Source organism: Neopsephotus bourkii, unplaced genomic scaffold (assembly GCF_033783945.1).
Source record: "Neopsephotus bourkii isolate Nb327-2 ecotype Australia unplaced genomic scaffold, CSIRO-AGI_Nbou_v1 NB_518, whole genome shotgun sequence".
Taxonomy (NCBI): Eukaryota; Metazoa; Chordata; class Aves; order Psittaciformes; family Psittacidae; genus Neopsephotus; species Neopsephotus bourkii.
Window position 1 is genome coordinate 372,954 of NW_026901019.1, and position 23,668 is coordinate 396,621.

General features: G+C 39.9%; 1 protein-coding gene across 2 annotated transcripts in view; it reads right to left on the reverse strand.

Annotated features, from left to right (window-relative positions):
• Nucleotides 1-23,091, reverse strand: part of WDR26 (WD repeat domain 26) — a 32,560-nt gene extending 9,469 nt beyond the window's left edge. The window contains exons 1-13 of one of the 2 annotated variants that reach the window (XM_061350468.1): nucleotides 22,736-23,091; nucleotides 21,058-21,157; nucleotides 20,885-20,941; nucleotides 14,165-14,301; nucleotides 13,484-13,581; nucleotides 12,513-12,669; nucleotides 10,913-10,969; nucleotides 7,847-7,985; nucleotides 3,691-3,831; nucleotides 2,180-2,299; nucleotides 1,299-1,444; nucleotides 696-774; nucleotides 4-133 (exon numbers count right to left, since the gene is read on the reverse strand). In XM_061350468.1, the coding sequence (XP_061206452.1) occupies nucleotides 4-133; nucleotides 696-774; nucleotides 1,299-1,444; nucleotides 2,180-2,299; nucleotides 3,691-3,831; nucleotides 7,847-7,985; nucleotides 10,913-10,969; nucleotides 12,513-12,669; nucleotides 13,484-13,581; nucleotides 14,165-14,301; nucleotides 20,885-20,941; nucleotides 21,058-21,157; nucleotides 22,736-23,091 (1,717 nt within the window). The remainder of the gene's footprint in view (nucleotides 1-3; nucleotides 134-695; nucleotides 775-1,298; nucleotides 1,445-2,179; nucleotides 2,300-3,690; nucleotides 3,832-7,846; nucleotides 7,986-10,912; nucleotides 10,970-12,512; nucleotides 12,670-13,483; nucleotides 13,582-14,164; nucleotides 14,302-20,884; nucleotides 20,942-21,057; nucleotides 21,158-22,735) is intronic. The other variant, XM_061350469.1, reaches the window with a different exon arrangement.
• Between the last annotated feature and the right edge of the window lie 577 nt (nucleotides 23,092-23,668).

Sequence of the window (23,668 nt, forward strand, 5' to 3'; positions counted from 1 at the left end):
TACCTTCACTGCCACTCGCGATGAAATCTTCATTATGACCACCAAAACACGAGTGAATTGTGTAAAATCCTTGTGTAACACCTTGATACTTTCTCACTAAAACTCTGTCTTGTAAGTCCCATAAGTGAACTCCCTGGGAATAAGAAGTATGAAGAATGTTATTTCGTCATTCAACATTATTCATTGCATCCTTTTGAAAAACTAGAGAAAATTGAACATGGTAGTAGTACATTCCTTTAGCCAACTGTTACTAGATCAAGAGGGTAAAGACACACCACATCACTAGATCAGAATTCCAGTCTGTGGTCCTTTCTGTTCTGAAAGCTCCTATTCTTACGCAAGATTCCAAAAGTGGAAATAAGTAACATCCAATTCTCACATCCCCAGCCATGTCAACCTGAAACAATTCTTGCTGTACCTGGGCTTCTCAGTGCTATAGCCAGATATTGACATTTAATAGTACATATTTCATAGCAGGGAACTGTTGACTGTAAATTAGACAAAAAATAAATCTCAAGAATAAGATCGCCTTCTTGTCATAAAATGCCATGCTGTGCTTATGAATATAAAGGCCTTCATATGACATATAAAATACAACTGATTAATATAAAACATTTCAATTCACACCACAATATTTAAAACCAAGTAGCAGTTGCAAGCAGATGTATTTGCACTTCCATTTATCATCAACTCACCTGAGTTGCTACATTTAACAAAGCTAAACGGCCGTTTTTTGAAATAGTAAATGACATAATAGGGTGATCTTCTTGTACTCTGAAATTAGAAGACACAGTGTTAAGAGAACACTTAAATAACGATACAACACCAAGACAAAAGGCATATCCTGTCTCTACTATATTATCAGGGAAGGAGCTCCGAATCTGAAACTAGCTATGTCTCTGCATGTCAGTACAACCCAGTCTGCAATAGTTTGCTTATACTTATGACAAAACCCAAGACCAACAAGATCTTTAGAACTCAAGTTCAACTCTTAACTTCAAGACAGGATCTACTAAAATACATCAGGAACCGAAATGACAATTCTTGATGACAGAAACATCAAAACATCCACTAAAAACCTACTCCAGTGCTTAGGAAGTTATTTCTATTACCTGATCTAATGCTTCTTGCTGCAACTGGAACTCATCTCTTGTACCATGTTATTCTTGTTGTCTTGTAATAGTGAGAGCATTTTAATAGCATATTTCCCACCCTTCCGCCCCCACCAAACCCTTCCTCAATCATTTTCTTCTAACACTAAGAATCAGGAATTCAAAACCAAAGAAAGAGGTAGTTACATGTTCCTGTCTGTAAGATCCTCAAAGTTATAACCCCGAATTCGCTGGTGTGTGTCCGATGCTAGAACAGTCTTCCCATCACTCAAGCACCAAAGGCATTGCACTCTCACCCCTTCCCAGGAGTCAAGGAGATTACCATCTAAATCCTGATCAGAAGAGGGGGGAAAGAAACCACAAAGTTTGCACTGTTAGTCTCTGATTTCTGAGGAGCTGACACACAAGTATTTCTCTCATTTCCTGTTGAGACAATTGCTACAGAAAGGGGGACTTAGTGAATTAGGACCTGGCTGTCTTAACTGAGGGCTTTTGTAGGTGTCTGTCCTGGAGAGCTGAGAATCCCTTTTGTCACTTAACTTTCTCATACATGGCACATGCAATCTGTATCATCACAGAGCTCACCCTTGCAGTGAGTGAGGTTTGCATACTGCACTATTATTTTGGACACCAGTTCAGGTGATGGTGGATCACCTCCCAGAAATCAACACTAGTCAGTAATGAGGGTTTCAAATTTCTGTTTACACTTAGCAAAACAGCATGCAAAAACTGAGGAAGACACTCAAAATTCTGTAGAATAAGCAACATTTGTGGATGAAGACGCTACTTTTTATTAGCGTATTTTTTAGAGCAGCTAAAAAACCCCCTCCTAGCCCACAAATCCTCCTTTAAGCAGACAAAAGGAGCCTGAACCCTTCTAACTGCTGCATACAGAAGTGCTGTTGAAATGCTAGCAATAATGTATTGCTTCCCTGAATTAAAGGATCAAAAGTTTTAGTGTACACACACACAGAAAAAGAAATGGAAAGATGTGAATCTCAGATCTGTCTGTGGCAAAACTATCATTTCTTGTTTTGTTTTCAATGGGACAGATGCAGAGAACTTACACACTGATAGAACTGCCCACGCTGACCTCCCGTTACAAAACGCTTCCCATCAGGATTCCAGGCCACACTTGTTAAACTGTCTTCATGAGACTGGCTCATCTTTGTCCTCAGTTCCCCAGTCTGGAAAGTAATGAAAGACACCAAGGTCTTACACCAGAACCCTTTCCCAAACAGACATTGATAATTTTATCTGACATGCACTGCATTTGGAAGTGCACATGTCATATTAAAAAGCAACACAAATAATGCTATGAAAAGGTAGAACTACTTCAGTACCCCCAGTGACCCTGGACTTGATTTGAGGCGATTTCTTTTGTCCATCAAATCAAGAAGGATAGACTAGATGGTGTCTCACAAAACTGGAAGATTGAGGGTAAAGAGAAGAATTATGAGCAGCTGGAAGAACACTAAGAGAAAAGCAATATGAAATGGAAAGAAAAACGAAACCAGAAATAACCAAACCCCCCAAAAAACCACAAACACACATGGAAAGCAAGGAGGCAGGAGGAGAATACAAGAAAACAGAGATGACAAAATACATTTTAGGAAAAAATCTGGCATATCAAAGAGTATTTACAACATTTTCCTCCTGACCTGGATCACTCCATGCCAAAATTTAGCTTTTATCCCTAGTTTATAATGCTCCTGTTTACAAGACAGAGTGCCAATGAGCAGCTTACCATTGTCAAAACGGTAAGGGCTTCTCTCTATTCCCTGTGCCAGCTCTAGTGCTCTTCACTGAGAGAATTGAGTCAAACAGAAGAAATTTATTCCAAAGGTGAAAAAAAGGGAAGATTTTTGTTTTAGGAAACAAATTAGTTCAGAATCCAAGGCAGCACAAGACAGACTATGCAGCCTGCAACTGACACAGGGGAAGCTTTGATATCAACCCAAATGCCCATATAAATCAACAGCAGAAAAGAATTTTTGAAGTCATGGAGGAAATGGCAAAATGCCCTAGTGCCTGCCTGAAAGATGAAGTCCTGCAATCATACATTTATGCCTCTGTGGATCTTCCACTATCATCACTGGAGGGTTGCACAAAGTAAAAATAGCTTGCATCTTTTGCTACTTGTTGAAATCTTTCATGAGCAATTGCTCCCTTTAGATGATAATTCTGCTCTGTTCCTCTTAATTCATTGTTCTCTCCAGTAGCTCTAAGTCCCATGGATTTATGCCATCCCTTCTCAGAAGTTATCAGTAATCAGATACACCAGAACTGCTGCAGAGACCAGGCACTTAGACTTGAACTCTAATTTCAGTTCTGTACAAACCAAGTACAGAATTTGTAGGCTGCTACAGTGATATTCTTAAATGTGAGGGGGTGAGAGGTGTGATCAGCGTCTTTACACTGACAACTTGGCAGAACAACTTTGCAGAAACTACTTATTTTATCCTTAAGGTGAGATTTAGATATTAGAACATATCTGATATGTTTTAATACCTAAATATTAAAACAAAAGCAGTAAGCTGAACACAGTTACATTTTTCTACTCTTAGTCAACACTTACTTGTACATTCCAGAGCCAAAGCTCAGAACAATCATCTGGGCCACAGGCAACAAGATAGTTGTCATCTGGACTCCAAGCAATATAAGAGACACCATACGCATGACCTTCTAACGTCTTAAGTAGTTTTAGCTGGTGAGTATCCTGAAACAAGAAGGATTCTGTTGAGACAATGCACGTGAACTCCTACTAGATTTCACACACACAGCATGTCCAAATACAGTAAGACAACTGCATTTTACAAGGCGTACAAATAGGTTCTTACTGGAAAAGATGTTGCTAGTTTACAGAGTAGGACTATAAAAATAAAGCTTCTAAGTTTCAATGCACAAAACAGGAACGCTTGTAGGTGTTTTATTTGGATCTTCTGTGATCCTGAATGAGGAACTCAAAATATATAGAGAGTTGCACATTACACGACACTATAGAAGTCTTCTCAAGTGTAAAGTCTCTCTAATACAAAAATTAAAAAAACCCCACAAAAAATAAAAAATACAAAAAAAAAAGTCTCTGAAATACAAAGTACTATTATCTGTATTTTACAGAATTAAGTTACTTTCTTAAGAGTACAGACATGCTGAAGCCTGTTATGGTTAAACCGAGAACCAAAGCCTTCACGTATGCCGAGAAGGGAAAACCTCCAAGTGCCAATGTTTCTATAAACTTGAGTGTATCCTGTGTGTGCTGCTCAAGGAAAGTTTTACACAAGTATATTTTTAAAAGCTTCCTCGAGAGGTGTTCTTATTTCAGACGTGTTGCCTACAGCAAGCTGTTGCATATTTCCTGCCAGATTTAGTCAATGAGGCGTACTTCGCTCACAGAGCATCTTGTATCACCTTTTATGCTACAACTGCTGCCTCCTCACAGGAACTTGGACTTTCAAGCAGCTCATCCAAATAAATAGTACAGCTAAGATACTCTGAAACAACCATACACTGGCTTCCTAAATACAGAAACACACTTCAATACAATGTTAGCATTGACTCTTGACAACAACATGCATACACGTTAACTAAAACCGAGCTTGTTAAACTCAAGCCACTTGGAAAAGGGCAAGTGAATTTCCCCCCCTCCCTTTTTTTCCTGTATGGGGATGTTTATACCTCCTACTTCTCTTCAAAACCAGACACTTGTTTGAAATGTAGCTTCTCAAATTATCCTTTCTCTTTTAGTATTAATCAGCAGAGATTCTCTTGATTCTAAAGAGAGTCAATAGGGGAAGAGTGACACAAAATACTGTTTCTTAGGACCAGCTACAAGGGATCTGGCGACTCTCAGCCAGCGTGGAGCTTTGATGGTTCTGTTGGCTAAAAAACCTAAATTCCTCAAAAGAAAGCGGGGTAGGAATAATCCTCAAAGCACAGAGAAAGAGGGGCGAACAAATGGACCTCCTCCAGACCCCTTTTCCATTCTAATTATTATTCCTGGTCTTCATGCAACACTGCTGTGTCTGTACTTAAACTGACCTACAAGGAAATTGAGTCATGTCTGACATCATCTTGCAACCTGGAGCTTGCCTGCAACTTACGCATTTCTTTTCACATCAGGATTAAAGCAGTGCGTCACTTCTGCATCACATTCGAGACTCATAAGGAGCAAGATAAATGGGATATTCCTCTTCTAATGACAGGAATCTGTGGTTGTTACTCTTTCTCATGCTGCACCCATATTCCTCTCCAAATATAGTGAAACTGTTACACCATGTTTTGCTTCAAACCAACAGTCAATGGTATTTCAGGAAAACGGCCCTAAAATTAGCCAATCTGCTTCCAACCCACCACCAAAAGAAATCTCAGCACTTCTACCCCTTACATACAGCTTTCCAGATTTTTGAGATGTAGAAAAACCCAAAACTATTCAGGTATCAACTTCAGTCTGAAAAGCCAAAAACCTGTCAACAGTTTCTAGAAAGTGCAGAAAAAAAAAGGCTTCTGTAAGGAACAAGTTAAAGCAGAACTCCATCAAAGAAAACGCATGCCAGACAAGGTGATGTGCCTACTGTGCTTGTCTGTGAACTAGAGATTCTGCCACAGTCAAATGTGTTCCGCACACAAACCTAGCTCTCTCAAGACATTATTTAATCCTGCTGAGTCTGCATGAGAAATCTGAAATGAACAAATGAAAATGAAAACAGAAGCATGTGTTAAGACAGCTTATGTATGTAGCTGGGTCTTAGAAGAGAAGTAAGAAATTCATGGTTTGAAAAGAAGAAAACACATGGAGCAGTTTCATTATGCTTCAAGAGAGATTACTGAAGAAAAAGGGAAAAATTAAAGATTCTCACATGCTTGTGGTTGGAAAAGAAATACTGTTCATTTAAAACAGTGTTCTCCCATCACTTGCCCAGACAGACTTGGATGGATGTTTCCCCATCATTTATATGTATTAGAATCATTCTAACTGCCTAAAGCCTTGAAAATCTGAGTAAACTTATCATTCAAAAGGAAGTGAGAAGTATGCTCTGGCAAATATAAAAATAAACCATTTGAGTTGTTGCCTACTGTTATTCAAGCATTATCTTTCTCAAAAGGTTTCTTCCTCCCCCCCCCTTTTTCTTTTCTGGCACAGAAATACAGAACATGAAACTCTACAAAGCTACTTTCCCACTACTTTAATAGAGATTTTGTTCCTTTAGCAACCCCTGGTCAAAAGGGTTCGTCTAAACCACTCACAAAACATTTGCTTGGTTTGGTTTACCAGATATTAGCTCACAAATCACAATAAAATGGGCTAATCAAGATGCTGAGTATTAAAACCCCTCAGTATAAGAGGAAGATAAGCCTCTACAATCAAATGACAAATCAACAGTAAAAACATGTGATCCCTAATTTACTCAGAATTATTTTGTTTCTTAAAAGCCCTCAAATAAACAAAAAATGAAACCCCAAGACACCCCACCACGAAAAACCCAAAGTAGATCACTTAACAGAAGTCATGTCTCTACGCATCTGCTGGCCCAGAGCACACTGACTCCCGTAACAAACAAACCAGAGCAGTTCTGTGCTTGAAAAACCAATTAGCATTTGCTGTTACTTCAGGGGCTATGCACATGGAACAGGCTTTTAAGCTCACTCATCTTCCTAACACAAAAAAGAACTCAAATTATATGGCTTCCTAACCTGTAGTGGAAGAAAAGTTCAGCTCTCAAATCCTACCGAAAGCCACTATGGAGCAGCAAAGACCTTTCATCTTTCACTTAGCAGACCAGTTTATAGTTGTATGGTTAAAAACCTGCAAGAATCTTATTTCTGATAGTGTTTTACAAGCATTAACAACTTCACATATTGTGTGCATGTGTTAAAAATTATTCACAGTTTTCAGCTGTCACGAAACATACAGACTTTCGTATCACTTCTACAATTAAAGCAGTCTTAGATTCACTGCTCAATCTTTTTCTTTACGTAAGAATAGTTAGGGGTAAAAAAGAAATCTTGTAGACATAGGATATTTCATTAAGAGAAACAGTGCCACATATTACTAACAAAATCTAAAACCGGTCTGTGAGGAAATGGATGGGTTGTACTTCCATACATCAGTGAATTCTCACAAGTGTTTAAATCTTCAGCTCAAGCCAAGGCCAATCTTACAACAGCAACTCGCATGAAGTGGTGTTATACTGACACAACTTCTGTCAGCACATATACATTTTTACCACTCAGAAATAAAGTAATAAATGGTGAAACAGATAAAGTGTTGAAATCTAAGTGGACTAATAGTAAAAAGATAACTGAAAAGGTTTAGTCACATACATACATCAGAAGTACTCTTAGTAAGAGTGATTTAGAAGAAAGGTTCCTCACTGCCATGCTCCTTCCACTCTCACCCTATGCTTCTCAAGGCCTTCAAGCTGAAAAGCTTCCCTGAAGAGTACCAGCAGTCTCTACCCCTTGGCACTGGTTAGAGGCACACAAAGCTCCTGCCCCAATTCAGCCAGTAGTTCAAAACTTACACTGAGCCATCACGTTTTCAAGTGTCCTTCTTCACAGATATAGTCTGACCGTAACCTTCAGCCTTATACACCTCAGGGAAATACCCTAGTCAGCAGGCTACAGTACATGTTAGCCTGTCATACATAAATCAAGCCATCCTAGCAAGAGAAACTGGAGGGGAAGGGAAGCAAATGACAAGTCATGCACATTTGAACATGTTTCATACTTACTGGATCAACCTGCCATATAATAACAGTTGTGTCCTTAGATCCTGTTGCTAGTTTAGTGCCATCATTGGAGAATTTACAGAACCACACTTCATTACAATGCTCCGTTAGTATCTGCTGTGTATAGCATGGGAACTGTTTCCTGGGGAAAGAACCAGATGTAGTCACATTAGTAAGAAAGCAGTAAGATTTTTTCTTTTTTTTAAATCAAGCTAGTAAAACTAAACAAAAATTTATCCAAATGCAAGACCTGACAACTTAGAAAATGACCCTATTAACAGCCACTTCAAGTGAGTACAGAATGAAGTGTCTTATCTGGTAAAAAGATACCACCACCAAGTGATAACTGATTCTGTTCTTATGAGAACTATTCTTATTCCACTCACGTAATTTGTTATGCTTTCATAATGTGGAATAAAACAGACCTCACCAGGAATGTAACAGCTTATTATTACTATGATGTATAGAAATTACTGGTTCCTCTTTGAACTCTACATGCAATGTTTTATTTACGTGTGAGGTTTTTGTAAGTAGCTAACTCAGGTATGTTTGCCAAATTTTCAGAAGTGATTCTTACATAAAAGTTGAGTAAAAACATTCTTGTTTCTTTTTCTTGAACATGATCTTGCAATAAGTTAATGCTTCTTTATCTCAATTTTGTGCCATTTTTCACTTTCTTTGCAGAGTACCACATACAGTATCTAAGCATAACTAAAACCATACCATTATAAGCTTTCAACTTTAATGATTTTCCTCCACAAAATGTACATTTATTAAAAGTAGCTACATTATTTTGTTAAAGTTTATTAAAAATATATGATAAACTGCTGAAGAAGCTTCAAACATTCCTCTAGAGCTTGTATGTAATATTCTAGTTACACACTGAGAAAAAGTTACCAGTCAAAATATTAAGTTAGGTAAGAAATTGAAAAGTTTTGTTATAGCTTGCCTACTGTATAAGAATGTGAGAGATGAAATAAGTGTAGGCTTTTACGGCAAATGACTGATTTTATTAAGTAATACTGCAGTAACCACAAGTTCATTGTTCAGATACACTAAAAGACAGTCTCTAACCACATGCATTTTCTCTTGAACTTCAGGGATATTGAACTAATTTAGTCTTACATTGAGTTTTTGTGGTGCCCAGTACAACAGGGCAACACAACTCTAACAGAACACAACAGCACTAATGCAACTATGAGCCTCTGTGAGCATACAGTTGTACTTACTACTGGACATAAACTGACCTAAAAAGATCCCGCCTAAAACCCCAAACAAAACGCAACATAAACCCCAAAACCTTACTTCCTTTATATTTGTGTTCAAAAGGACAATTTGGTGGTAGCCAGACTGATAGACACCTGAAAACCTACTACTTACCAGAAGCTAGAAAAAATTCTGCTTAATACGGTGCCTATATCCTCTCAGTCCATTCTTTTGTACTAGAAGATGCTTCCTAATCTATGCTTAAAGGCTATTGAGCTGCACTAAATAACCACACGGTCCCTCATTTCCTGTCTTATGGTAGAGAAGGATAAGCAAAATGTACATATGGGTATCTGCAGTTGGCTTCCTTGGCTATGTCTACTTACTCATTTATAGAAAAAGACAAGCCTGTCCTGCTCCTGCTTTGAGCTGACCGGGAGCTGTCTAGTTGCCACTGGAACAACACTGAGCTCAAGTTAAATGCCCCACTCATGAAAGATGACACTATTTTCCTGGAAGCCTAAAGGCCTTGCCTACTTCCCACACACATATATGTGCACCTACAGGAAGAGTATTTCATTATTGTTTAGCCATATTGTAGTTAATGTTTTTTCTTTAGAGCAGCAGTTTGCTCCAGAAAATGAAAAAGTCTTCATCCATAACTCACACAAAGTACAAGGGGCACACTGTGCCCCAGGAAAGCCTTTTTAGCATATTTAATATGAAAGAATACTCTATAGAACAATAGCTCTTGTATTTTAAGGCTTAAGAAAAGCAGCCAAGATTTTGTAGGCATGAAAAGCAAGCAGTAACGTGGCCTTTAGGTTCCCCAAAAGTGTAACAAGGCACAGTTCATACAACTGCTGCAGACACATCCCAAAGTTGAATTATGCTATTCACAGTCGCATCAGATTCAAATGCTCTTCAGCTAACTAATGAAACACAATCCAGCAAATCTGACCTCACAGATAGCGAAGCACACATTACGTAACCTAGAAGGAAAATTAGATTCCCAGAAGAAAATAGCAGCAGTCTCAAAACAAGAAACCAAACCCAGTTGTTCAACAGTTCCTGGGTTGAGTAATTAGATATTATTCCAACTTGGAAGGTTTTTCTTTTGCTCTTTTTTGAAGTGTTTCATACCAAATTGTTCTGTTCAGCACAACACACTTGAATCATGTTGTTCACATACTGAAATAAAATCTCTAATGAAGTTATCTGGGTTTGTATTTACAGAAGTCCAAAATTCTGAATAACTAACCAAACAGCTAGTTTTTTATTCCCCGTACATACAGTGGAAGATTTATTCCTCAACTTCCACAACAGTTCTTTTTCAGAAATGCTACATTAATCAAGTACCTAGATAGCAAGGGCATTCATCTTTCATTGTTTGTTTGTAAACTAAGCCCAAAGTTTATTTACATGAAATCAAGACAAAGGAATTCAGTGGGGACAGGACAGGAAAGAGGAACAACACCACAGGACCAAACTAAACCCCCAACTAGGCTGAAGGCTCTCAAAACCAAAAATTATCCCCCAGAGCATCAATTCTCTATTATCAAAGTCTAAAATACAGTAAGATGAAGTTCCTCACCTTACACTCCCAGCAGTTTCTCCCTTTTATCTCCCAACTCTTTGGAAGTGATTAAATTTTAGTTGAAAAATTGTACCTATTAGTGCAATTCAAGCATGCTTGATCAAAATACTGCCAGAAGTCCAAAGCAGATTAGTTTCAACTACAAAAGGGAAAGTTGTCAGTGTTCTATCATTTAAGTAGTACAGAACTTTCATTGTCTAAGCTATTAGACTACAGTTACTTCTGTCAGTTTAATCAAAATTTGGCTTCCACTGTCTTTAACTCACCTCATTATGCCCAAGCATGGCAGCATGTACAGCGCACCACATACTGATCTCAGACCCCTGCAATAGGTAGGTACAATAGGATGAGTTGAGGACAGAATGGAAGCCTTAATTTTGAAGTAGGTTGGGTTTCTTTTATGCTTTGTGGATTTTTTTTTAAATTAAAATAGTTGTAAACATCTACGTATGCATACATAGCAAATATACAAGCTTAGGAAGCACCACATTAGGCAAAAAAAAAAAAATACCCAACCAGAAAAAACACACCCACACTATGGAGAAACTTTTATGTCAGCAAGTAAGATTCAGATGGGTGAAATTCAATCCAGATTTGTAACATACAGTACCTTTTATATCTAGCTCTACCTAGTTTGACTTCAGTAAACTATGCTTTTCACAAGTGGCTTGAAAGCTCTCTGGGGTTTGATCGACCACATAAAACCCCCTACAGAATATCCAGTGTTATTTATACCCTCGTATAAGGATTAAAATGAAGTCTCTTTTCATTTGTCTGATTTCTGCAGTAGGGAAGCCACAATTCCAGTATTTGATCATTTCCAGTATCTCTTAAAATGGGGAACAGTCAAATGTCTGTGCACACAGACAACACTGCTGAAACAATGTGATGTAGCAAAACTGGAAGCTAGACAATAGTCTTAAAAGTTACATGAATACATGAAGTACCCAAAAATTTAAGATGGCTACACTGAAGTATTATGGTACTCTGCACCTTAAAACCAGATTCCAGGTAACTTAAAAATGTAAGTCAAAGCAGCTCAGTTCAGAAAGTTTCTGTAAGAAATTTTACCAGAACTTAACAAACTTTCTCAGACGAGCTAACCTTAACATGAAAAGAATTCCCCTGTAAGCCAAAGTTTATCCTTTTACACAAACAAACATAAGGCTATTGTATACAGCCCTTTTTTTTTTTCAGATGGTCTAGCCCTCATTTCATTATTACACCAGGCAGAGCAGCTTTCTATAAAAGCTACACTAAGGTAGAAAATAGTTCTTTTTATCATTCATATGATGTATTATGTTAAACAAAATGTCTACTGCCCATTTCCACTCTGTTTTAACGTTTGTGTCTAAAAGCACCTCATTGTCCACTATTAAAAGCTGAAAGCTGGCTTCGTGAGCACGCTTCAGTAGGCTTTCTGCATCACAGTAAACTTGAACACAGAGTCTGGATAAGTAACATACTAGTGATTCTCCAGTGGTGGTGGGGGGAAAGCCAAGCAAACCCAAAACAAAACAAAACACAGCAATTACATGTTGATGAATAAACAGACTGGCTGTCCAAAACTAAACAAGTTGCTACAGATTAGCATAATAATGTAATCTATTCACACCCATCTGATTAAAATTTTAAAGCTTCTGTCTGACCCTATTACCCCATATCCAGCTACCCAAGTCTCTTACAGACACCTTCTTTGCTCCCTGCTACTACTCATTTAATGAGAATAGTTTTTATCCAGCCAACTCCTGTTAAACCAAACCATAATAATTTTTATGTTTCTTCTAACAGTTAAGTACAATTATATTATTTCAAGACAAAGAAAAGATACTTTTGCCCATTTTATAAGTCACAAGGGTTTCTTACCTACTACAAACATGATCTATTAGCAGCGAGACAGAATCTAGATTGCTATCTAGTTTTGTATTGTGATATAGGCATCGGTCCCGTTGTAGTTCCACAGCCTGACGTAGCAGGTTCTGTAAACGTCTTGGAGGAAGCATCACTGACGGGGGTAGGTATGCTTTAAAGAGGCGGGGGGGGAGAAGAACAAAAAAGATATGTCAAAACCAAGTTACATGTAAGAGCATATTTTTATTTGAGTATTCTTGGAAGAGAAGTCAGTAAATAAAGCTTAAAAGCTACAGGAAAAGAGTAACACAGCTTGTCAAATTTACAGCTATTCATCTGGAATCAGAAGCACAAATCTGTGGAAAGCGGAGTTATAGTGTATGCTGTTCTGGCCAAAAAGCACCATTTACACAAGCTAACTAAAACCCCAGTATTTAACAAAACCTGTAAAACTGTAAGACAACAGTATCAGCTGTGTTCATTCAAGAAATTCTCTATTAACACTGTCAAAATAAAGAATACCATGAGCTTTACAACTTTGATACACAGTATTACACCAGCCACAAGAAAAGAGAGAGGAGAAACCATAATTCTTAGCAAAGTCTAAGATCACTATCAACCCTTACTAGTATCACTAGTGTTCCCACTACATCACGCAGTTTCAGCCTCTCAGTACAGCTGAGATTTATAGAACACTCCCCCTCCCCACCCTTCAAAACCACACATTTGATCACCAAGTGATACTATTGCTGCATGCAGCAGAGCTAGGAAATAAGAGCTCCTATTACAAACAGTTTATCGGAGACAGCAAAAGGTTAGATACAGAAGACCAAAGGGTAAAGGCACCTAAAAGCATCCCCATTAACCAAGAAATACAAACCCAACAACTAGCAAATGCAGTTTAAGTTAATTCCCTGGGATATGTCATGTAAGATGCACTGGATTTACAGAGGTGTGAAGAAATTCTGAACACTTGAACATCTTACTCTGGAGTTTGTCCAAAAGTTTAGATCTGGAAGCTGTTCCTTTCCCTTCCCACTCTGCTTTTGCACGTAAGTCTTCTGCATGGCTGCACATCAGATACCTGTTTAAAAAAGCGTACACACACCAACAGACCAAGTCTTTCTGGAACCATTATTTTAACTTTTAAGCATGATATATATCATAACATTCTTAATGAACCGGGAAATAGGTGACTTAAGATCAAGACTGACAGGAAAAGAGGCAGGGAACTAATCCACACAAACATGCATAATCTTCAGAATAAACATTAACAAATTGGTAATTAAAAGAGAAAGCAAACCACAGATTTTAGGAAAGGCAGAAATGTCTTTTTCCAGGCAAGAACAAACAAGACTATATTCACCTACTTATTCAACTGTAAGGTAACAAGCTAGTAACCCTCAATCTCAGATGACCATATATACATATATATTAATTTGGGTTCTAGTACTATAAAAGTAAATCATAATCATGTTGTTTCCAAGCATCAAAACCAGAACACTGTCTACTGAATAGTCTTCTTTACTCACCATTTTAGAATACCTCATTATAGCTTATTAATCAACAGGGTTAACAGCTTTGGTACAGTTTGATGCCAGCTATCAAATGCTATGGGATTCCTTAGAAGTTTCCACTCAGAGAATTCTCAAAGTCCAAACACTTACCCACTGAGGACATGAATGCGTTCTGTATTATATTTCAGAGGCGTCAGTTCACAGCGTAGAACCTGAAGTGCCTCCAGGACCTTGCCATCCTCCAGGTATTCCAGGTACTTCTGCTGCAGCAGCAAAAACTTCATCCTCTGACATGACAGAAAGCAGCAGTCAGGGGAAAAAGGTTGACTGAAGTTTCAGAAAACGTTTGAGCCTAAACAGAACAGTAGAAACCATTCTACTATGCCCTTCAGAAATGCAGCTATATGTAATGTTTCATTACTCAATTTCTTTTTGTTGGATTTTCAATAACATTCTAGTAATTAAGTTATCCATGAATTTCCTTCCTGCCTTATGGGGTTCCAAGTATCTTCCTACCTCATTTCTCAGATCTCCCCCTTCACCTTGTCTCATTTTCATACTCAATCCCTTTTCAGTTACCACTCTTTAAACCCTGAATTAGACAGCCTCCCAATCTCACACTCTACCAAGAAAAGCACCCAAAAGCAGCTAATCGCATATTTAAGACTGCGTGACAGCACAGAACACAAAAGGACAACTCAACAAGCTCTCATACTGCATATATAGGGAGCTGACATGAACTGTTTGCATAGGTCCATAACATACAGCAGTAACAAACTGACACTGCCTGAGGTTTGGTTTTGTAGTTCCGTGTCAAGTTGTTTTCCCTGGGTGCTGTTTTCAGGATTACAGGAAAAAACAGTTCCCTATATTTAGGAATAACTTCTCAGAATTAATCACTGCTATTTCATAGTGTTCCTTTCATCCTGAACAGTTTTTTGGTTGTTTTCTTAAAAGCAAAAAGAAATAAAAATCAGGCCTGCTAATGTCTGTATATATAAAAATGCCTGTCTAATATAAAAGAAAATCATACATTCATTCACTACATTAGAAAAGCCTGAAGTCTTAGGAATTCCTACTACCAATTTTGTACAAACACAGTTTGGTTATTTCTAGATGAAACCAACTATCCTATGTTTGCATACCTTCTTTACTGCCAGCAGTTATCAGACAGAGAAGACATTTCTGATCCACAAGACTAAGTTACAAGAGGAAAATGTACATTCTTAGAAATATCAGTGAGAAACAGAATGAAAATTAATGTAGCAAATTATATGTGCTTTTCCACTGAATACACCAGAAGTTCAATTTCCTGTTTCCTTTGCTTTGTCAGACCATAGCACCTTGCTATTTTCACGATCGTATTTGGTCAATGTTTACTTAGTTTCAAACACACTCTTAGCCTCCCTAAGTAGAGGGATGATCAGGAAGTTTAAGACGCTCCTACCACACTAAAGTTTACATGAAAGTTAAAGGTTTACTATATGCAAAATCCAAAGTTCAAATATAAAGCAGTTTTAGCTTCCAGAGATGTTCTGTTCTTCAAAAAAATAACATTTCCACATAGAGTGCTATTAACTTACCACACAGCTTTGTGAAGCATAAAACATTACACAGTAAAGATGACTGATGTTCAAACACATCTGTAGTACTCTATTGTCCTGTGTGTGACAGGCAAACTCATATTACATTCCCTATCCAGCTCTTTTATTTGAATTTGAAATTGTTAGAACACTACTGTACAGTTTTTCCAGGCGAGACATATTTTTGGTGTTCTGATGTGCAGAAAACCAGAAGAAAGATACCCCAATTATTTATGGCCTCAGTGGTTGGTTCCATGCAGTAGGCCAGCAGGCCTCACACTGTTTGCTTATACACTACCAGCAGGAGGGATAAGAGCTTCCTCTCCCAGCTACACATGTGCTCACAAGGATGCATGGAGATGCTCACATACCATTTTTCACTCTTCTCAGACACCTCACACTGATGACAATCACCAGATGAAAGAAAAAATAGTCTGATACCTCCAATTTGTAATAAAAACTATAATGTCTCCAACTCTTCCTTCTTGATTCACTGAATATTTATTAAATTTATATCATCGTTCCCTTAAGTGTGGTAACTGTATCTGGATCTAATTAGTCTTTGTCCCTCCCTGCTTTTAGGACCTGGCATGTTGCCAAATTACCCAAAGAGGTACAACTTCAGTTTTGGGTTAGAAAACATGATTTCAAAGAAAAGTCATTACTACCATGTGTGACTGGCATATTATGAATATAAAAGCCTCCGGAACAACATAGTAGCTGTATACTTTGTGCAGGAGTCTACTGTTAACACAATGGAGAATTAAAGATAAAATGTTTTAAATTGTTAACTTATCTAAGCAAAAAACACAGACTACAGTAAAGTGTTGATAGGGAAATTAAATTGACTTCATAAACTATTTTGATTGCCCTCCAGCATACACAAACAATGGCACAAATAAAGCCTCCTTAAGGCAAAAGCCACACTCCAGAGACATGCTATCTCAAGCAATTTTCTGTATCAGGACACTCGTGGCCTCTTACTTCTTATTTTTGTGCAACTATTGACTTTGCCGACATATTTCACTAAACAACTGAATTTTGTCTTAATTTTCTCTCAACTACTTAAAAGCCCTACTAATAGTACTGCTAATTACTTCCAATACCACTTTGTCATGGTAGACAAGACCATTTTGAATACATCACTTCTTCTAGAGCCCAAACAACTCTTCTAGAGGGAAAGAGAACTGTTTACACTATTAGGAACTGTAAAGTAAAAGCACAAATGCCCCTATTTAAGTAAAACAGAACAAGTATAAAACTAATCTGACACAATACACCCACAAGAAAAACTTACTCATGTTCTATATTCTTTAGCTGCCTTCCAAAAAAGCAAAACAAAAATTACCATAATCCAAATTATACCATGTACAACGTAACAGAAGTGCCTGGGACTTGTTGTCATCTCAGTGTTTCCAATGGAAATTCAACATCCTTACACACTTTACTACTGAACAAGTTAAATCCAGTCACCACCATTGCTTACCCAGTAGCAAAGATTCTTCACCCTATAGGGCCCACAGAAGAGCCCAGTACAACTATTTCAGCACTCCATTCTGTTGACTTTATTAACTTATTACAACCTCATCCTTTCTTTTCACTTTATAGTGAGTGTGAGGATAACATGTATTACTTTTTTGTTTCTAAAAGCTGTTACTTAAGTGCAAGTTGAACCTCTGATCATGCTGGGGCATAACTGAGAGTTAACAGATTTACATGGGGGGATTTTTTGTTTTAATGCATGTACTATTACCATTTTTCTTTCTTCAAACTACAGCCTTCAAATTACCAACATGAACAGTTAGTACTTTACTCCATTGTCCTAACTGTTAGCAGCAAAGCCCTTGTAGATCTTAAATTCTAGGAAGTTTTGCCTGCACCATAGTTCATCAACTCTAACTGAAGGTAAAATCGTCAACAACACGTCTGTGAAAATAATAGGACAAGCATTCTATCACAGTCAAGAAACAGCCATTTTGATCACTGGTTAGAGCAGCAAATCTTCAGAAGTTTAAGGAGTAAAACACATAACCCAATTTTAGGATTATATTTTGGCATTATTTTGCCCTGCAAATCTTAAACTCCACAACAGTTTTATAACTGTACTAAGAGTTCAAAATAAGTAAACACAGCTCAAAGAACTCTTCAAAATGAAGAGTAACCAAGAGACAGGCTGACGTTATCAGCTGATGTTTCAAAACAAATTCAACACAGAAGCTATCTGCTTATAGACTGCAGAACTAAGACCCCAATTTTTATTACTTTGTAGTCTTTATTACTTTTTAATCAGCGTTTTACAAGACTATCAAGCACTTACAAGCCATCTAAAACGTATATGTAAGATTTGATACATAAAGGGCAGAAAAATATTCTGGCCTATAAGATTTAACAAGGCTTCAACCATACCAAATCCTGTCACTTACAGAGTAATTAACTCCCTGCCCTTAATGCTGGTAGCAAGAGGAGCACCATACAGGCAGGTGGAGCACTTGCTCAAACAACAGGATATAAATCACTTTTTTTGTCGCATTGCCTGCTACAGGCTGCATACCTCCAGAACTGGGGGAAAGCCCCTTTGAAGCACACGAAAACAAAGAGGACAATTTAAAAGTATATTCTAGATGACTATAGAGGAATCACCTCCAGATTTCTTCCTATGTTCAATTAGCTACCCAACATAGATGCCATAATATACTTGAGTATCCCCAAAGCAAGCACAACCTTGGGTTTGTTAGAAACTGGTATTTTCTAAGTGTTACTCGAGTTAAAAATAACATTCTTAAATCAACTATAGAAGTTTTCCTACAGATTGTCTCAAGACAGCTGTATCTTATATGCTGGAAAAGTAAACATGACTAAGCACATACTATACAGCACTCGGTTGTGTTGACACAAATAGAAATAGCAGACTGCCACCCCCCCCACACACCCCCCTCCCCAACATATTACCACACAGCATCAAAGGCTTACAAATTGAGAGCAGCCATTTCATGTGTAGTTTCTACCTGCAGAACTTACAGCACTTTGCAGAAATAAGGAAATTAAAACAGGAGTAGAATTTTCAAAATACATATGTATCCCCTTCACTGATCAGACATTTCAAAAGCAGTTACGTATCCTGGTTATTTTCTCCAGGTCATATTAACTATAAGGGGGGGGGGGGGAAGCCCAAAACAAAACAAAAAACCAAAGCCAAAACAAAAACACATAATAAAACCAAAACAACAAACACAAACAAACAAACCACAAACCAAAAACCGAATGCAAACCACCAACCACACACACCCTACTTTGTTAAATCCTCTGTGTCATCCAAACTTTTAGGTACCCATTCTTCTTGTACGCACACATTTTTGAAACATCTAGTCATACACTATGAGTCACAAGTCAGGAGTCAGGAAACACGAAATCTGATTTTCCATTTTTTAAAGAGTTACCTGCAACAACATCTTGTTTGAACTTTACCTAATCACACTTATCATCTTTGTTAGCTCCAACTTTATTGCAGTCAGGATTACCTACAGAGGATAAAGCATCCCTCCTCACCTGCAATGATCCTTCATTAGTTTTCCAGGTGCTGACTTTATGAATACCCACCCATAATTTCAACCAGGTACAAAAATGGGTGGGGAAGGAGGTGAAGACAGTGCACACGCGACTGAACTCCTGTGTGCTCCATTTATCTTTGCAAATCAGTATTGCCTTGCTAACACACACATGTAAAGACATTTAATACTGATATCTGTTTAAAATTATATGAAGTTTATATAAAGGAGAACAACTTCGAAGAGAAGACAGTTAATACTTGGTTCAGGTAAAGGTCAGTCTAAACCAACTATTTTTATTGCACCAAGTTTCATTAAAAAAGTTAGACATCAACATTCAAGAAGAGCAGGTTTTCAGACCCCTCCAAAAACAAAAGGAGAATGTTCCCTTTTTTTCTCAAATTATGTTCTCTAAAAAGTACAACGCTCAGTTAAACCTCAACTCCCAGACATGTAAAACAGTTCCATTACCACAGAGAAACTTTGTAACTTCAGAGGTTAGAAACATGAGAAAATCTGCTTCAAGTGACCATTCATATTCACATACAGTGGTTTCACACTTTCAGACTCCAGAAACTACTGAAAGCTGCATTCAACATTCTAAACTACTTGAACAGTAAATCATACCTGTACGAAGTCTTGAAAAAAGAGAAAGTGAAATACTACTCTAAATGAGAGCTGCTAAGCTTTGACCAAATTAATAGAACAGAACATAAACTTCTGTCCAGTACCTTCTGATGTTGTGCTAAACATCTGTTTTTCCTACTTCACTTCCTGTTCTCTCTTTTTGTCCCTCCCCCACCAGACAGGAAATTGTCTTGACAACAAATGAATCAGCTAGAAGTAGAGCTAAGCAGCCATCAGCTGATCCTTCATTGTTTACAGTCACACACACTTCAAAAGGCCTTGCTACTGCTGTCTTACGGAGTAACCATAGTTGTTCTAACTTTGGTAAAATATGCGTTTAAACACAACAGAGCAAGCCATTTGAAGAGCTAACCCTAACCATTCTATGTAATGACTTTCATCTCCAGATAGAAAAAAAAAAAAATCAAACCAAGACACACTTTGCTCCAAGTAACTGAAATTGTAACACCACATGTTGTAATTGTCAAGTCACAGGACCTACTAACCTTTTATATCTAGGGTCAACTTAAAAAAAGACAGCCAAAGATAAAAACTCTAAATATAATCCCAAACAGCATTACAAATGCATTTGCTCCTTGGAAGCCATCTGGAAAAGCAACAGTATTGTACATGTTCTATAGCAGCCTGTATCTTCCTGTAATGTGCTATTACAATGCCAACTCTATTAGCATTACTGCATTTCATTTCTAAACTTCTCTTCCCTCAAGAAAGCCTAGCTCCCATAAACACACTGATGGTGAGAAATACTTCAAGTTTGAAATTAATATTCAAGATAAGCAGTTTCTGCAGAAACTCACCTATTTTAGGACTGTTACAGGCTATTTTATCAGTTAAGTATGTTTAACAAAGTCTTAGCATTCAGTATACCAAATATTAGCCTCAATACTTTTGGGCTTCCTATCTCACATTCTAAAAAAGAATTAAAAAGTTGAGATTAGTATGACATTTGAGATAGCATGCAAGCTGCTTAAAGTCAACAAAAAAAAAAAAAAAAGAAAACAAGAGCTACGGACAACCAATTCCATAGTGAAAGATTACACCACTACAATTAGTCCAACTATACAGCTCTGAAAGAGTTCAAGTGTGCCTCTTACCACAATTGCATGCGGAGAATGCACTAAGGCCTTAAGTTCATTCAGGTCGTTCTCAGCCTGTAGAAATCGGCATAAGAAAAAAAAAAGTATGTAAGGAAAGTGGATTTTGAATTCTCTCACAGATACTATAAATTTAAACAGTGGTTAATACAGTCCTATAAGCCCTACGTTACCTTATCCCATTCTCCTTCCATGACATGATTGCGGAATTTGGTAGCAGAAGGATGTTCTAAACGACATCCTGACTCTTGCATGAGGAGATCAACAGTCTGGCTGCAGGAGAGATACAGTGTAAAAAAACCTGACCAGTTTTACCCTCACAAATATACCGCCTGCTATGATAACAGTTAACCATACTTAAAAGCAGCTTTAATAAAGTAAGAAAACTACGATCAGATTCAGATGCTTGTCCAAAAAGTTGCCTGAGACATGTAAACAGCTACCTATATCTAAAGCAAATTGTCCATGAGCTTGAAAGCTTCACTGAAGTACCATAAAGTATGTGACTTACCAGCCACCAAAAAACAGCCATCCCTGCACAGAAGATAAACTTCATGAAGGAAGATAAAGACTAGAGAGCTGTTAGCTACACTCTACTACCCCCTGCCTCCCTCCCTCCCCCCCATAAAAGAACATGGAATGCTACTACATCTGCAACAGGCCTAACTTTTCCTTCTTCACCACATATTAAAAGACTGGCTCCTTAAAACAAAATAAACAAAGTCATGAACCTATAGCCCTCCCCCTTTACACTAAAAATAGCTTATTTACTGTAGTGTCGTCTATGAACAGTCACGAGTTGTCTGCTGCTGTAAACTTGCCTCTTGTGTCAGAGGCAATTTATTTTATGTGCTAAGTTCTTTATTATTGACCCATTCCACAGGGTTTTGGAGGCTTCTTTTGTGGTAACTATGTGAAGACTTGAGAGGACTTCTCTAACCTCCTTCCAAAACTATGACGCGTTGGCTTTAGCTTTACTCACAAAGCGAGTGTTGTGATTAAATCCTTAGACTTGCCCTACTCCACTGGAAAATTATTTATCCTATTCTGATTTTAAGGAAGAGCCAACACCACTCTTTTCTAATCTACAGATAAGATTATTACCAAAAACATGCGTCCAGCGCAAACCTTCAGAGGCCTTCGCCATTTACGAAGGGGTGAAGGTTTTCAGAGCGAAACAAAACATCTTATTTAAGTGGCAGTTTAGTTTGTGCTCTCTTCCTCGGAGCTGTCAAGCCGAATCTTTGAGCTTATCTCTAAATAGCCGTCCCTCCCCCGTCCCGTCACCCCCCCCAAGCTCGGACTCCATTATGTTTACCAGATAACTTCTCCCCTACTAACACATTTGTATTGATCAACCCTTATCGGTGTGCAACTCGACTTCCATATTGCCATCCCTGGCAGAGGAAGCTCCCGGCCTGTCCCTTCGCGGACACCCGAGCTAACCGGCACAGGCTTGGAAAACACCTCTGGCTCCATGTTGGGTTTTTTTTTGCGTGCGGGCCTGCCCCACTGCTCCGCCTCGCACCCAGGCGCTGCCCTCTCCTCCTTGGGGACTACCGGCCTGAGACGTTTTGCCACTAATCCCCATGCAGAGGTCCCTTCCTTCTCCCTCGCCCCAGCTCCCCGCTTCGGGCAGCCCATCCTCCGGGGGGACCATCGGCCTCCTGCGGCCCCCTCCCCGCGGACGGAAGAGGAGGACGGCGGGGCGTCTGTACGGGGCCTCCCCCGACCCCTTCTGTCAGGACACCAGGCCGGGGCAGGGAGGGAAGGAGCCCCCTTTCCCTTCCCCAAGCCGCCCTCCCCCTCGCCCACCGCGGCCTCGTCGCCTCCGAGGCCGCGGGCACTTACTTGAGGCCCAGGCTGTGGAGGTGCTGCCCGATCAGCCGGATCACGTCCTCGTCAGACTGCGAGAGCCGCTTCTTCTTCTTCAGGGCGCTGCCGCCGCCGCCCCCCAGCTCCGCGGAGGCCGGGCCGGGGACCCCGGCGGCAGGCACCCCGTTGTTGACGCTTAGGCCACCGGGGCTGCCGCCGCTGCTGTTAGCCGAGGGCAGCAGCCCGTTGGCGTGAGCCAGCTGGTCGCTGGCGGCCGTGCCTGCCGAGGCCTCGCCGTTCTGGGCGCTCAGGCAGCCCAGCTCCGGGCCCACCGGCCCTTGCGACGACTGCTGCTGCTGTTGCTGGCCCCCTCCTGCCCCGTTGGCCTGCATGGCGCTGCTGACGCCGCTGCCGCTGCTACTGCCTCTGAGCGGGGCGGCGGCGGGGGCGAGCCCGGCGGGGAGCGAGAGGGACTGGGACGAGGTAAGGCCTGCTCTGCCCGCGGAAGCCCCGGGCTCTCCTGCTCCCTCCACCGCCGCCGCCGGGGAGGCCCGGGCTTTCTTCCGCGGGGGCGGGGAGGCTCCGCCGGTGTCCGAGTCGGAGGAGGAGGAAGCGGAGGCCAGAGTTTCCTCACCGAGAGCGGCCGTGGTGGGAAGCCGGGAGGGCGAGGAGGGGGAGGCGGGGGGGGAGGGGGAAGGGGGGTGAGGGGAGGCGGAGCGGAGCCCTATGCCCCCCGGGGGTCCCGGAGGCAGCGCCGCCGCCCGCTCGGGGCTCCCTCTGGCGATGGCGGCCGCCGCTGCCCTGAGCCCCCGGCCGGCAGCCCCAGGCACCCGGCCCGCTCCGTTTGCTGCCCGCCGGGTTTGTCTCCTCTCAGCCCAGCTGCAGCCTAATGGAGTCCGGGCCGGGACGTCACAGGAAATTCCTATACTGCCCCCTACACACACTTCCGCCGCCCGGGGCGGGGGGTGG